The sequence below is a fragment of the Eupeodes corollae genome, chromosome 2 (assembly GCF_945859685.1).
Source record: "Eupeodes corollae chromosome 2, idEupCoro1.1, whole genome shotgun sequence".
NCBI lineage: Eukaryota > Metazoa > Arthropoda > Insecta > Diptera > Syrphidae > Eupeodes > Eupeodes corollae.
The window spans coordinates 98168245-98182364 of NC_079148.1; the positions used below are offsets into that span (position 1 = coordinate 98168245).

The following is a 14120-nucleotide window of genomic DNA, read 5'->3' on the forward strand; positions in this document are numbered from 1 at the left end:
GCATATTTCCGTAAATGAATTTCGAGACACTATAATCTTCCCGATACACAAAAAAGTATCCTTGTTGGATGCAGCAAACTATTGTGGATTTTTTTTCTTAATTCGACTTATAAAATTTGTACAACTCTGTTGCAGAAGAGACTTACAACGTGGATTGCAGATCTTACTTACTTACTTAAGGTGGCGCTACAGTCCTGAGTGAACTAGGCCCTCACCCAACAAACTTCTCCATCTAGATCGGTCCCTAGCTAGATGTCTCCAGTTTCGTGCTCCAAGTTGGGTGAGGTCACCTTCCACTTGTGCGCGCCACCTGATCCGCGGTCTTCCTCTACTGCGCTGTCATGTGGGTGTGGATTCGAAGACTTTCCGGGCCAGAGCATTGGTTTCCATGGGCTCTACGTGACTCAGCTATCTTAGTCGTTGAACTTTTACCCTTCTGGCTAAGTCTACGTCACTGTACAGCCCGTACAGCTCGTTGTTCAATCTTCTCCTCCACTCACTTTTCTCTCGAATCGACCCAAAGTGCATCATCCGCTTATGTAATAGTCAATGCTTCTGCACCGTATAGCAGGACGGGGAAGATAAGTGTCTTATATAGCAACACTTTGGTCACTCGAGAGAGGACTTTACCACTCAATTGCTTTCTTAATCCAAAGAAACAGCGGTTAAAAAGAGTTATTCTGCGTTTGATCTCTGCGCTGGTGTTGTTTTCTGCGTGTACAGCGGAGCCTAATTAGACGAAGTCCTTGACTACCTCAAAGGTACGTCTGTGGATTGTGACGTTTTGACCATGACGTCGTTGTTGTATGTCCTTTCTTGACGAAGCATGTACTTTGTTTTGCCCTTATTAACCATTAAACCCATTTTTGCCGCCTCTGCCTCAATACTCACAAAAGCCCCATTGAAATCACGCTGAGTTCTTCCGATTATGTCAATGTTATCAGCATATGCCAGTTATTGGACAGACTTTTGAAATATAGTGCCTTTAGTGTTGACGTGTGAGCTCTGCACTATTCTTTCAAGCACGATGTTAAAAAAATCACATGACAGCGCATCACCTTGTCCAAAACCTTTTTTGACATCGAAAGGTTCTGTTAAGTTGTTTCCAACCTTTATGGAGCAGCGTGAATTCAAACGGACAGTTCGTCCCTGTAGATGCTGTCATATGCGGCCTTGAAATCGATGAAAAGATGGTGGGTATCGATTAGGTGTTTTTGGGTTTTTTCCAGTATCTGCCGTAATGTAAATATTTGATCGACTGTGGACTTTCCTGGTCTAAAACCACACTGATAAGTACCTATATGGTTGTTGACGATGGGCTTTAGACGTTCACATATTACGGCAGAGAAGATTTTATAGGCGATGTTAAGTAGACTGATTCCTCTATAGTTGGTGCAGTTTAGAGGGTCTCCTTTTTTCAGGATCGGGAAAACAATACTGAAGTTCCTATCATCGGGCATGCTTTCTTCCGACCATTTTTTTTGGAGAAAGTAAGATTATTGCTCTTGATATTTCAAAAGCATTTGATAGAGTTTGGCACCAAGCTCTCTTATCGAAAATGCGTGCTTTTGGTATTGATGAATCTCTTCTTCGTTGGATTAGAAATTACCTTTCTAACCGTTCAATACAAGTTGTATTGGATGGTTACAAGTCTGAAATTCTTAAAATAAATGCTGGTGTTCCCCAGGGCTCCGTTTTGTCTCCGACACTCTTTCTTATATTCATAAATGATCTTATGTCTGCCACTTCTAATCCATTAACCAGTTTCGCCGACGACAGTACCCTCAGCTTCTCATATTCGTTTATAGATTCACATCCTTGTCCTTCGGATGTGGAACTTCAACGGCAGCGTATGATAAGCTCATTAAATTCTGATCTTGACAGCATTGTACAATGGGGAATCAAAAACCGTGTAGAATTTAATGCTTCGAAAACTCAATGCTGTCTCCTGTCGTTAAAGCGTAACATACCCCCGATGCCACTATCTATGAGTGGCACTTGCATCCAAGAAACTAATCAACTGTCAGTACTTGGTATGTGTATCACAGATCACCTTTTATGGAACGATCATATATTTGATATTGCCAAAAATGCTGCCAGGTGCTTAGGATTTCTCCTACGGTGCAAGAAATTTTTCACCCCTTCTGATCTGGCTGTAATTTACAAAGCCTTCATCCGTCCAAAGCTTGAATATAATTCGCATATCTGGGCAGGTGCCCCCAAAACAAGTTTAAATGTCTTGGATAGAATACAAAAAAGGGCTTCAAAAATGATAGGCGATAGAACTATAATTGAAACATTTACATCGCTAGAACACCGCCGCAATGTTTCATGCCTTTCGTTGTTTTATCGATATTTTTACAAACAATGTTCTGTTGAACTAGCCAGTTGCATTCCACCCCATAAACGATTCAGCCGTAATACTCGCACTTCCAGGAATGCTCATCAGTTTACCCTTGAGCTCAATTTCGGGCGTACTGTCAAGTATAGAGATTCTTTCTTAAATCGCACATCGAGAATGTGGAATGCTTTAGCCAACTCTGTTTTTCCCTCCCATTTTGATGTTCAGAACTTTAAGACCAATCTGCACCGGTATCTCCTTTTTAATCCTTCCCTATTTTCCTAATGCTCGCACTGTGTTTAAATATAAACATATAAAGGGTACTAATAACCCCTTGAGTGATTGCAAATTATAAAAAAAAAAAAAAAAAATATCTTACAGATGAGTTTGTGCATGCTCCTAACCAACTAATCTCCAGCTGCTTTAAAGAGCTCGGCATTTAAGCCATCCAGCGGCTTTATTAGACTTCAGCTTAGATATGGCAATCGTTACTTCATCTAAGTCGGGAGGACGGGATTGTTGGCTTTCTTCGTCTATGTTGAATGGTTCATCCTGCCTGACAGCGGAATTCGGTTCGTCGGTCGCCGTTATACAATTTGCAGAAGTGGTCGACCCATGGCGATTGTACCCGTTGGATGTTGTACCTTCTCTCAGCACCTCCCTGTTTTCCTTGGGTCTGGAAATCCGAAGTGCTACCTTGGCTTCAACTAGGTAGTGGTCCGAGTCGATGTTAGCTCCGCGGAAAGTTCGGACATCCATGATGCTGGAAGCGTGTCTGACATCTATCGCAATATGGTCAATCTGGTTGACGGTAGATTGATTTAGAGAAGTCCAAGTTCCTTTGTGGATGTTTCGCCCAGCAGCAAAATCTATGAGCCAAGTCAAGGGTTGATCAAGACTTTTAATCAGAGGGGGTCACATTCTTACCATAAAGACGAGGTTTTGGGCAATGCTTAAAAATGTCCTTCAATATTTCAAAGACTAAAGTGACAATTTAAGTTATTATATTTTTTTGAAATTTGGACGACTTCCTATATATGAAAGCATTCCAGGATTTCAACATTGTTCTAAATATGCACCATAGTTAAGCGCTCAAATACAATAGTTCAGAGAGGTTCTGTGTGCTCTTCATGAAAAAATGTTAGAAATTGTATTGAAACGTAGATATTTCCAAATATAATTTATGTAATAAATTTTACGGATGAAATAATTCCTCATACAATTAAGCTGTGTGAGCGTTAGGACACATAATACACCCCTGGATTCTCCATTGATCAAAACTTGACGGTGTTCTCAACCTATAACCGTGTTTAACTTAAAATCAAAGTAACATAAACTTTATAAATTGCTTTTTGATGCGACAAATGACGAAGCACATTTCAAAGTATCTTGAAATCTTAAAAGTATCTTCATGTAAAACCAAATTTTGCATAGTTTTGAGTTTATTTTTTGATATTAACATCAATAAGTCCAATTTGAAATGTGTCTTTACACAAAATGGAACACCATCTAGGTAACATTTTTCAATTAAACCATTTGGTAGAAGAAAAATAAATTACACCCTTTTAACCTTTTTTCAGCTTTTATGAACTTTAATAACAAACTTTACGTATGCGATTGCACTAAATAGTTTGAAGAAGGTGTGAACATGAGTTTAATAAAACGTTAAAATTGGTTGCCCCAAAAGAGTCCAAAATAAATAACATTGCATTTTTATATTCAATGTCAAAGTTTTGCTTCCAGAGAAAATATTTTCAAGTTTAAAATTTAGGTAGATATCACATTTCGAAAATGAAGATAAGAAAATAATATTTGATTAATTTTGGTTCGCCTTCAACTCACCTGTTAGCTACCTAAAATTTATTTTCTAAGCGATATTTTATTTGCCTTTCTTATCACAATTTCTTTTTTTTTTTTCAATATGAGTTTGTAATAATTTTGATAAATTGGAAATAAAATACCCAAAACTTAATTTTATTTATGTTAAAACTTACCACATGGAATTGTTTCCTTTTCACATTTCTTCAAAAACAATTCACGCAAGGTCTCTACTTGCTCAAGAGTTGGTTTCATTGACATTTTTAAAACCTTATTTTCTTAAAGAATCGAACAAGAAGAAAATATGTAAGTAAAAAAAAAAACACAAAATCACGACGACGCACGTCCAACAACCACACTTGTCACCGACTTAACTATTAAACTCTTTAGACAAATTTGAACTTTTTTTTTTGCGCTAAATAAAAAAACTATATCAATGTTCAACACAAACATTCATTGATTATCAACAAATAACTGATAAGGCAATATAAATTCACTAGACACAATCTTTGTGCAATCGTAGCGTGGATATCTGAATATGGTTAATATTAATCCCCATATGCAACGCTCCGTTCACAAGTTCAATGAAAAATGTAGGTCTCTATTATTTTAGGCCAAACAATTTCGTGTTGCGAACTTAACGCCTTTGCCATTGAAAATGTGCAGGTACACAATGAAAGATAATGAAAAGTACTGAACGACTTTTGTTTACCCAGTCAGTGTTTACATGGCAAAGTTCAAATTAACAAAACAATAATTAATAAATATTTAAGACAAGACGCGACGACCGATCGTGAAGTCAACCACTGAAATGAGTTTTACTAACTGAGTGATCTGATCACACTTGGCCCTCTTCATGTTCAGCGGCAGACGTTCGAACTGAATGTCTGACCGCCAAATAAAGTGACGTAATGACGAGTTTTTATTTGACGTTTAGCGAGTGAATCGGGGATTTTCAATATCAATGATCGCGCTACATGAACATATCAACACAACACAACGCTCAGAGTCGCGATCCGATCGGAACTAAAAAATTAAAAATAAACACTTGCCAGGCAGTGACATCTAGTTCATTGAAATGTTTCCAAAAGAATACACATTGATCGCTTTGCGTTGGGTAACCGTTAGATAGAAGACCGACTGACGGACGCGACGAACGTGACGATAAAGTGTAATGGTGGTAAATCAGTGTAAAAGATTATTATATAGGTCAAAATGAATGTAAGCGAGACAAATATAATACCAACAAAAAAGTAACAGTAATTGTGCGCCGCGCTGCCGGCAAGACGACCTTGAGTCTCTTTGCCATTGCGGTGATCATTAGCGTCGGTTAACAACTTGTTTTTGGGGGCCACTCGAAAGAGACCAGAACCGGATTTTTCATAGAGACACAACTAATAGCTGCGCAACGCAAGGGCCTAATGATATAAAGGCGGGAAATACTTAAATATACAACATTTTAACAATTAATTCATGACTGTTCAAAGTACTTACACCTTTATGTTCATTGAAAATACAAGGTTGGCGGTATCACTTGAAAAAAGGTAGTATTTCAGTCAAAAATTGAGGTTAATTAGGTTTTTGATGGGTCATCTAGAAGCGTTCTTAAAAAAAAAACAAAATGGAAGTTTTTCCTATTAGATCAGAATTAAATTCAAGCAATATTAAAATTCTTCAAAATTTTGATCTTTTTGAGCAGACACAAATTCACTTTAATGTTTTTGAAAATAGTTGTATTTTTTCTCTTATTAACTTGGATGTTTTTATTTTTCAAAACAGAATGACAAAAAACTCTACACTTTTTTTTTTCATTTAAGTTTTATGTTGTCAAAGGAGAACTTAAAAGTTCGACAGCTGACAGTATACAAATAAAGGCATAACGTTTTGAACAACCATTTGTAAAGGGTTTGACAATTTGCAAGTTGGCAATTTTCTAAATATTTAACAATTTACTAAGTGACTTCAAAATTGTACAATTTTGTTTTCGTTTGCTAACTATTTAGTAAATTGCTAATTGCCTTTTTTTTAAACAAGAGTACACACATGTTTAAAAAGTGACAGTTCGTGAAAATAAACAAAGCAAATACGTTTAAACGGACCTATTAATGTGAATTCCCAACTAATGACAAGACCATTCAATAAACTGCTCTTATAAGAATAATTATACAGATGTCACATGGATTAAGCAAATTGCTTAAAGTCAAAGTAGCCATTCCGTAATTTTAACTTTTAATTGTTAAGAGATAGTTAAATGTTAAAATCATTTGTTTTCTAACATTTTATAGAAAATATAAAAATGGATTTAACGTTTTACTATTTCGTTCAATTTCGAAGAAGTAATTCTATATACAAAAAATTAAAAAAAAATACAGAATGTAAATGTTTTATTTTTTTTTATTTAATTAAATAAATAGTTTGGATTTTTACAGCAATAAATGCCATAACTTTTTTTTTTTTTTTTTTTTTTTTTTTTTTTTTTAGACATAATGTCGACCACTTCAGATGTTCAAATGGTAGACATGTGCATTCAAGAGGACACAAGCGTCCACAGGTTTTTTCCTAAAACCAACCTCTGTCTATCAACTCCTACTCTCACCTCCACGTGGTGAACATCGGGTGCCTAGTACCTCAACTGGAGATTGGGTTCCAACTCTAGTGGAAAGTTGTTGGGGGCAGCAAACGAGAGAGGTGGGGAGAGGTGTTTCCACTAAGGCACCTCTCCTTATCCAGACGGCAGCGGAGGAATTCCCGAGATGGAATCAACGGTGGCGTCTACAGTTCCAGTAAGGTTGAACTACTTAGTGAACACCTTATAGGGCTTCTTCGACTTATTCGGAGCCCAGGCCTGTAAGGAGCGGTTTTATCCGGCTCCCCATCCTTGGAGTTATACTTAGGATCTGGCCCTCCAGGTTGGGGGTTGTGCGTCGGGGTGACTTTCTCGCCACGTAAAAGCTTTCAAAGTTGCGAAGCACCAACAAGCCTCGGATACGGACGGATTTACTGTTGACAACCAACGCAAACGAACAAAGGACAACGAACTTCGGATATGCACGTGGAATGTTAGGTCCCTTAACAGACCACGTGCTGCCGAAGAATTAGCGGAGGCCCTAGAACGATATAAAGCAGATATCACCGCCATCCAGGAAATACGATGGGATGGGCCGGGCAAAAAGAGGATATAAAACTGCGATATTTACTATGGTGACTGCTACCACGAAAACCAACAGCGCTTATTTGGATGCGGATTCGTCATTGGAGCCAGACTTAGGCAAGAAGTCTTGAGCTATAGGTGCATCAATGAGCGCCTCATGACCATACGCATCAAGGCTAAATTCGGCAACATTAGCCTGATATGCGCGCACGCCCCCACAGAAGAGAAAGACGACAACACCAAAGATATGTTCTTCGAGCTCTTAGACAAAACATATGAGCAGTGCCCTAGCTACGATATTAAAATAGTCCTGGGTGATTTAAATGCCAAGCTAGGAAGGAAAGACATCTTTGGTGGAATAATCGGGAAAAACAGCCTGCACGACAACACTTCCGACAATGGATTCAGGCTCATAGATTTTGCTGCGGGGCGAAACGTCATGGTAGCCAGTACGCGTTTTCCACACCTCAACATCCACAAAGGAACTTGGACTTCTCCAGATCAATCTACCGTCAACCAGATTGACCATATTGCGATCGACGCCAGACACGCTTCCAGCATCATGGATGTACGAACTTTCCGAGGAGCTAACATCGACTCGGACCACTACCTCGTTGTAGCCAAGGTAGCACTTCGGATTTAAAGACCCAAGACAAAACAGGGAGGTGCTGGGAGAAGATACAACGTCCAACGGGTACAATCGCCAGAGATCGCCAAATCCTTTTCCGACCGAGTTACAAGTAACCTTTCTCGAAGTTCTCTGCCGCCAACACAATGTATCGAAAACCAGTGGCAACATTGCCAAGATGCAATCAGAGAAGCCGCCTCTCATGTGCTGGGTTTCAAACAGCCACCAACAAGGAACCCCTGGTTTGATGAGGAATGTCGGCAGGCAAATGCAGCCAAACAACAGGCACGCAAAGCGGCGCTGCATAAAAGGACGAGAGCTGCTCGTGAGCTCTATGAGCAGAAGAGGCGAGAGGAACGCCGACTTTTCAGAAGGAAAAAGAGAGGGCATGAGAAGCGTGCGGTCGAAGATGTTGAGAGGTATAAAAGCAGGAATGAGTTTCGAAAGTTTTATGAACAGGTGAAACGAAATTCCCAGGTACATAAACCTAGAACCGAAGGCTGCAAAGACGAAAGTGGAAACATCATAGTGGAACCGCAGTCAATGCTGAGGATATATAAGGACCACTTCTGCAGACTGTATAACAGCGACGACGAACTGAATTCCCCTGTCAGGCAGGATGACCCATTCGATATAGACGACGAAAGCCAACAATCCCGTCCTCCCGACTTAGACGAAGTAAAGATTGCCATATCTAAGTTGAAGTCTAATAAAGCCGCTGGGGCAGATGGCTTGAATGCCGAGCTCTTTAAAGCAGCTAGAGATAAGTTGGTTAGGAGCATGCACCAACTTATCCGTAAGATATGGTCGGAAGAAAACATTCCCGATGAATGAAACCTCCGTATTGTTTGCCCGATCCTGAAAAAAGGAGACCCTCTATACTGCACCAACTGTAGAGGAATAAGTCTACCTAACATCGCCTATAAAATCTTCTCTGCCATAATATGTGAACGTCTAAAGCCCATCGTCAACAACCTTATAGGTCCTTATCAGTGTGGTTTTAGACCAGGAAAGTCCACAGTTGATCAAATATTCACATAACGGCAGATCCTGGAAAAAACTCAAGAGCACCAAATCGACACCCACCATCTTTTCATCGATTTCAAGGCCGCATATGACAGCATCTACAGGGACGAGCTGTATAGAGCCATGTCTAGTTTTGGCATCCTTGCAAAACTCGTCCGTTTGTGCAGGATGACCATGGAGAATTCACGCTGCTCCATAAAGGTTGGAAACAACTTAACAGAACCTTTTGATGTCAAAAAAGGTTTTAGACAAGGTGATGCGCTGTCATGCGATTTTTTTAACATCGTACTTGAAAGAATAGTGCAGAGCTCACACGTCAACACTAGAGGCACTGTCCAATTACTGGCATATGCTGATGACATTGACATAATCGGAAGAACTCAGCGTGATGTCAATGGGGCTTTTGTGAGTATTGAGGCAGAGGCGGCAAAAATTTGTTTAACGGTTAATGAGGGCAAAACAAAGTACATGCTGTCGTCTAGAAAGGACATACAACACCGACGTTTTGGTCAAAACGTCACAATCGACAGACGTACCTTTGAGGTAGTCAAGGACTTCGTCTACCTAGGCTCCGCTGTAAACGCAGAAAACAACACCAGCGCTGAGATCAAACGCAGAATAACTCTTGCTAACCGCTGTTTCTTTGGACTAAGAAAGCAATTGAGTAGTAATGTCCTCTCTCGAGGGACCAAAGTGTTGCTATATAAGACCCTTATCATGCCCGTCCTGCTATACGGTGCAGAAGCATGGACCATGACAAAAACGGATGAAAGCACCTTGGGTCGCTTCGAGAGAAAAGTTCTTCGTGTGATCTACGGTCCCGTATGCATCGAAGGGGAGTGGAGGAGAAGATGGAACGACGAACTGTACGGGCTGTACAGCGACGTAGACTTAGCAAGAAGAGTAAAAGTCCAACGACTAAGATGGCTGGGTCACGTAGAGCGCATGGAAACCAATGCTCCGGCCCGGAAAGTCTTCGAATACGCACCCACAGGACAGCGCAGTAGAGGAAGACCGTGGATCAGGTGGCGCGCACAAGTGGAAGGTGACCTCACCCAACTTGGAGCGCGAAACTGGAGACATTTAGCTAGGGACCGAGCTAGATGGAGAAGTTTGTTGGGTGAGGCCCTAGTTCACACAGGACTGTAGCGCCACCTTAAGTAAGTAAGTAAGTCGATCACTTCATCTGGATCCACATCAATACCTTAGTAAACAGACAGCATTGTAAGTGCGCTTAGTCTTGGATGGCCCATAACGCTTCGGGATACTGTTTTGATCCTTTTCATCGTTGAAAAGGTTCTTTTAACGCTAGCTGTTGTAACTGGTAGTGTGGCCAAAATTGTAAGCAAGTAGCTTATGCTCCTGAAGTAGGTCTTGTCACATATATCTAGCAGTTTCAGAACATCGGAAGATGGATCCATCGATGAAACTTTTTCGCACCAGAGTATGTACTCCGCTTTAACAGCTGACAAGGATATTGCGTTATCGAAGTAGAGTGTTAGAATTTCCAATTCATTTACTCGATTGGTGGCAGCAAAACCTGGAAGCAGAGCTTTAAACGATAGTAAAACGTCCTCGTTGACCATAAATCTGGCAGTAAGATTTTGTAAAAGAGAATCTAGACAGGGAATAAGTATAGAAACTCTAAAATAGTCTTCTGGACATGATGTTTCTGGATTAGAGAGCGTTGTTTGTTTCAAAGAAAGCCTTGGAATTGTTATGCTGACTTCAAATAAATCCCTGGCAAGTTGTGATGCGGATTGAAAATCGTCTCTGGAAAAGTCTCTGGCAGTTTCTCTTATGTTCTTAAGAGAACTTAAGACTTGTTTCGTGTGATTTATTGCAGATACGAAATTTAAAGATTTATTTTGAAGGAAAATAGATAAGGGTAGTGTAAACTAAAAAGTTTTTCGCATACCATGAGGCTTACCAGAAAATCACTTCTTTGAATTGCTGCTAACAGAGTTGATGCTTTTGAAGACATTGCCCACGTCTTGGTGGATATTTCTTCAAGACTAATAGCAATACATTTGAAGTGAAAGAATGCTGCCATGCCTTTCAATAAACCTTGTTTCACAAAGGCGCAAAAGTGGTTTTTTTCTGCTTTCTGGTGCGTATTTTTGGATCCCGATTTGGAAAGTCTTATTTGCATTTGAATGGTTTCGGAAGAAATTAGCTATTTCGCTTACTACACCAAGACAATTGCGAATCGAGGGTGTTGACATGGCATTAGACAGAGCCAGGTTAAAGCGATGACTTGCACAGTGATCATATCTGGCATTTGGATACTGTTGCCTTATCCTACTCTGTACTCCACTTAAGTGGCCTGACATATTTGTTTCACACCTTTTTAAATTACATTATGTATAATGACTAGATAGTCTCTTAACATAAATGTGTATTTGTCTTTATTAAATAATAGTACCTAAATAGTCTCCTTTTGATGAAAAAAAGAGTCTGTTGCAACTAGGTGTGCTTGGACCCCTCTAGCCTCCCCTGGCTACATGCCTGCTCCTACTCACTTTAACAAGGACACAACTAGCCTTCTTGATATATTTTGTGTTAGTGAATTGAGCAAAGTTCTTCATTTCAACCAATTTTCTGCAGCCTGTTTTTCACACCATGACCTATAGAACTTAACTTACCAGTGCGAACCTCTTGTTTCAAGCAGCAGTTATTGCTATAGAGATTTTAAAACCATTTTAAAACCTTCTAGATCATGACTTAAGATCGGTTGGATGGTCTCGAGTTTTCTTTATGGAGTCTGTTGACGACCAAGTTTCTTTTATTGAAGGAAACATCAGCACTATTTTTTATATTCACGTTTCCTACAAAACAAAAACCTTTAAATGCAATGAACATTCTTAGTTCAACAACAAAATTAAAGTTTTAATAAATAAGCGCAATCTAGCTTGCAACGTTTGGAAACGTTTTAGATTCGACGAACTTCATAAGGTCTATACTGACTTAAGAAATAATGTTGTACTTGGGATTAGGGAAGCTAAGAGACTTTTCTATGCTCCTCGACTTTACCATTCATTAGCCGCTCATAGACTTTGGAAAAATTTAAAAGAAATTGGTGTTGTCACATATTGAAATATATAAATGAAGTTTTAAAAACTATAGAAACATATCCAACAAATTACAAATTTGGAATGCATAATTTTACCTGGATCAGAACTCTTTATATTATTTACATTTAAAATTATAAAAAAAAAAACAATGTTTTACATTTTGCTAATATTTTTTCAAGTTTTCTCTGCATAATACAACAAATGTCTTGTTTAGACAATTACAACTTTTTATTGAATTGGAAAGTGTATTCCACATAATGCATCCTTTTAAATGTAGTAAAGTTAAAATTAACGATTTCTTGCCACTTTCAATCAAAAAGACTTCTAGGCCTCTAGGTGCCGCGCCCTTAAGAATCACGGAAATAGTACTAAAGGTTTTGAGCACGACCACGATCATTCGAACGAATGAACGAATATTCGTCGATTTTGGCATTTCTTTCACATGAGAGTTTTTAATTCGTCGCGAATGAAGATTGACTTTCACAAATGCTTTTTTTTTTGTTTTAATTCATTTGAATTTTACTATCAATCAAATTGTCTTTACTTTTTATACATATTTTTTCAAGGAGCCACAGCCGAACCAAAACAAGAATGATTTTTTTAGGTTAAGTACGCCCGATTATTTTATTCGTTGCGAGTTTGGATAATGTGGAACGCGAATAAAGTTTGACAGTTCGTATCAACTACAATTTTTTTCGCGACGAATAAATTTGTTTTCTTAAATTTATTAATATATGACATTAAAAAGTGAAAGCATGCATCATAAATGAAATTGAAACTATATTGCTAACGTTCTGTTAAGATTTTGTGTGGAAATATGTCTTCAAACGTATATAAACTCACATTTTGTACTTCATTAGTCGTTCGTTGGTCGCACTCATGTGAATACTGCTTTATATCCAAAGATTTCACCTTCTGAAGTATGTATGTTTGGATCGGTTTAATTGATTATCTCTATATTCTTTGATTTATTTATATATTTTTAATACATTTTCCTTACAAACCAATGTTGCAACAAAATGCAATAATTCATTTGTATTTTTTCATCAATTCATGGTGAATTGACTTTAGCAGTGGTGAATTGACTACAGCAGTGCTGAATTGACTTTAGCAGTTGGGAATTGATATTTGCTTGTAGGCAAACAAGAATGACAGATTGGTTTCCGGTCTTTATACAGAGTATCTTTGATATTCAAAAGAGGGTCTTTTGCAAGACGAAATAAAATGTTACTTTTTATCACATAATTCCATCATATTTCATTTGTCTCGTTCAATTTCTTTCAATTCGCTCTTCATTGCTTTCCGTATCTATACAAAGAACCTCTGAATCCAGCTTTTTTTGTTTTAATAATAAAGTTTGTATAAATTCTTTCTTTAATAGGTACTACATATTTTTTCTTTACTGCAAAATTTGTTTTGTTATCAATTCTCGATTTGACAGATCTCACAAGAAATAATTCGGTACTCGAAAAAACTAATCCGAAAAAGGGAAAAGTGTTTAGTGCTATATCTTTCGGTTTCGAATGTCTTAGGCGCTGTTTCCTTTGATTAGAAATGAAAATTATACACCGATCGATCGGAAATTCAAATTCAATTTTTGAGAAAAAAAAGTTAAGTTGCACATTTATCTTTCTCTAAAAATGTATTTTTTTACTATACGGACGGAAATTTATTTTTCTGAACAGCTGATACTTTTGTGTTCAAAAGTGAAACGAATAGATCCACTGATTTGAGTTCCAATTTCACACAACTCCAATGACAGATTTCTGTCAGTAAAATTGAGTCGGTGGCTTTCAATCAGGAACAAATTTTCAATGACAGAAATTATTGATGATAGCTATAAACGACCTGTCAAAAAATTCCAATGTTTGTTTTCAATGATGAAAACCAATGGTAGCTATAACTGGCGCCTTACAGAGTATGAATCAAACTCGGAACGGAATTCAATTTCAGAGTAGGGTCCAGCTAAATTGTATTCAATGCACACAACTAATATAATATGAAAAGAGGATTTGTCTATTCATCAAAAAAGGCAGACTCGGAGAAAAAAATTTAAGTTGTTAACACAAGGTTTTAAATCCA

At 38.2% G+C, this 14120-nt stretch overlaps 1 protein-coding gene across 1 annotated transcript in view; it reads right to left on the reverse strand.

The window, feature by feature from the left end:
• The window catches only part of LOC129948495 (motile sperm domain-containing protein 2-like), a 66269-nt gene extending 61127 nt beyond the window's left edge, over nucleotides 1-5142 (reverse strand). Inside the window, exon 1 of the mRNA XM_056059516.1 lies at nucleotides 4336-5142. Coding sequence (XP_055915491.1) covers nucleotides 4336-4420 — 85 coding nt within the window. The 5' untranslated portion in view covers nucleotides 4421-5142. The remainder of the gene's footprint in view (nucleotides 1-4335) is intronic.
• Between the last annotated feature and the right edge of the window lie 8978 nt (nucleotides 5143-14120).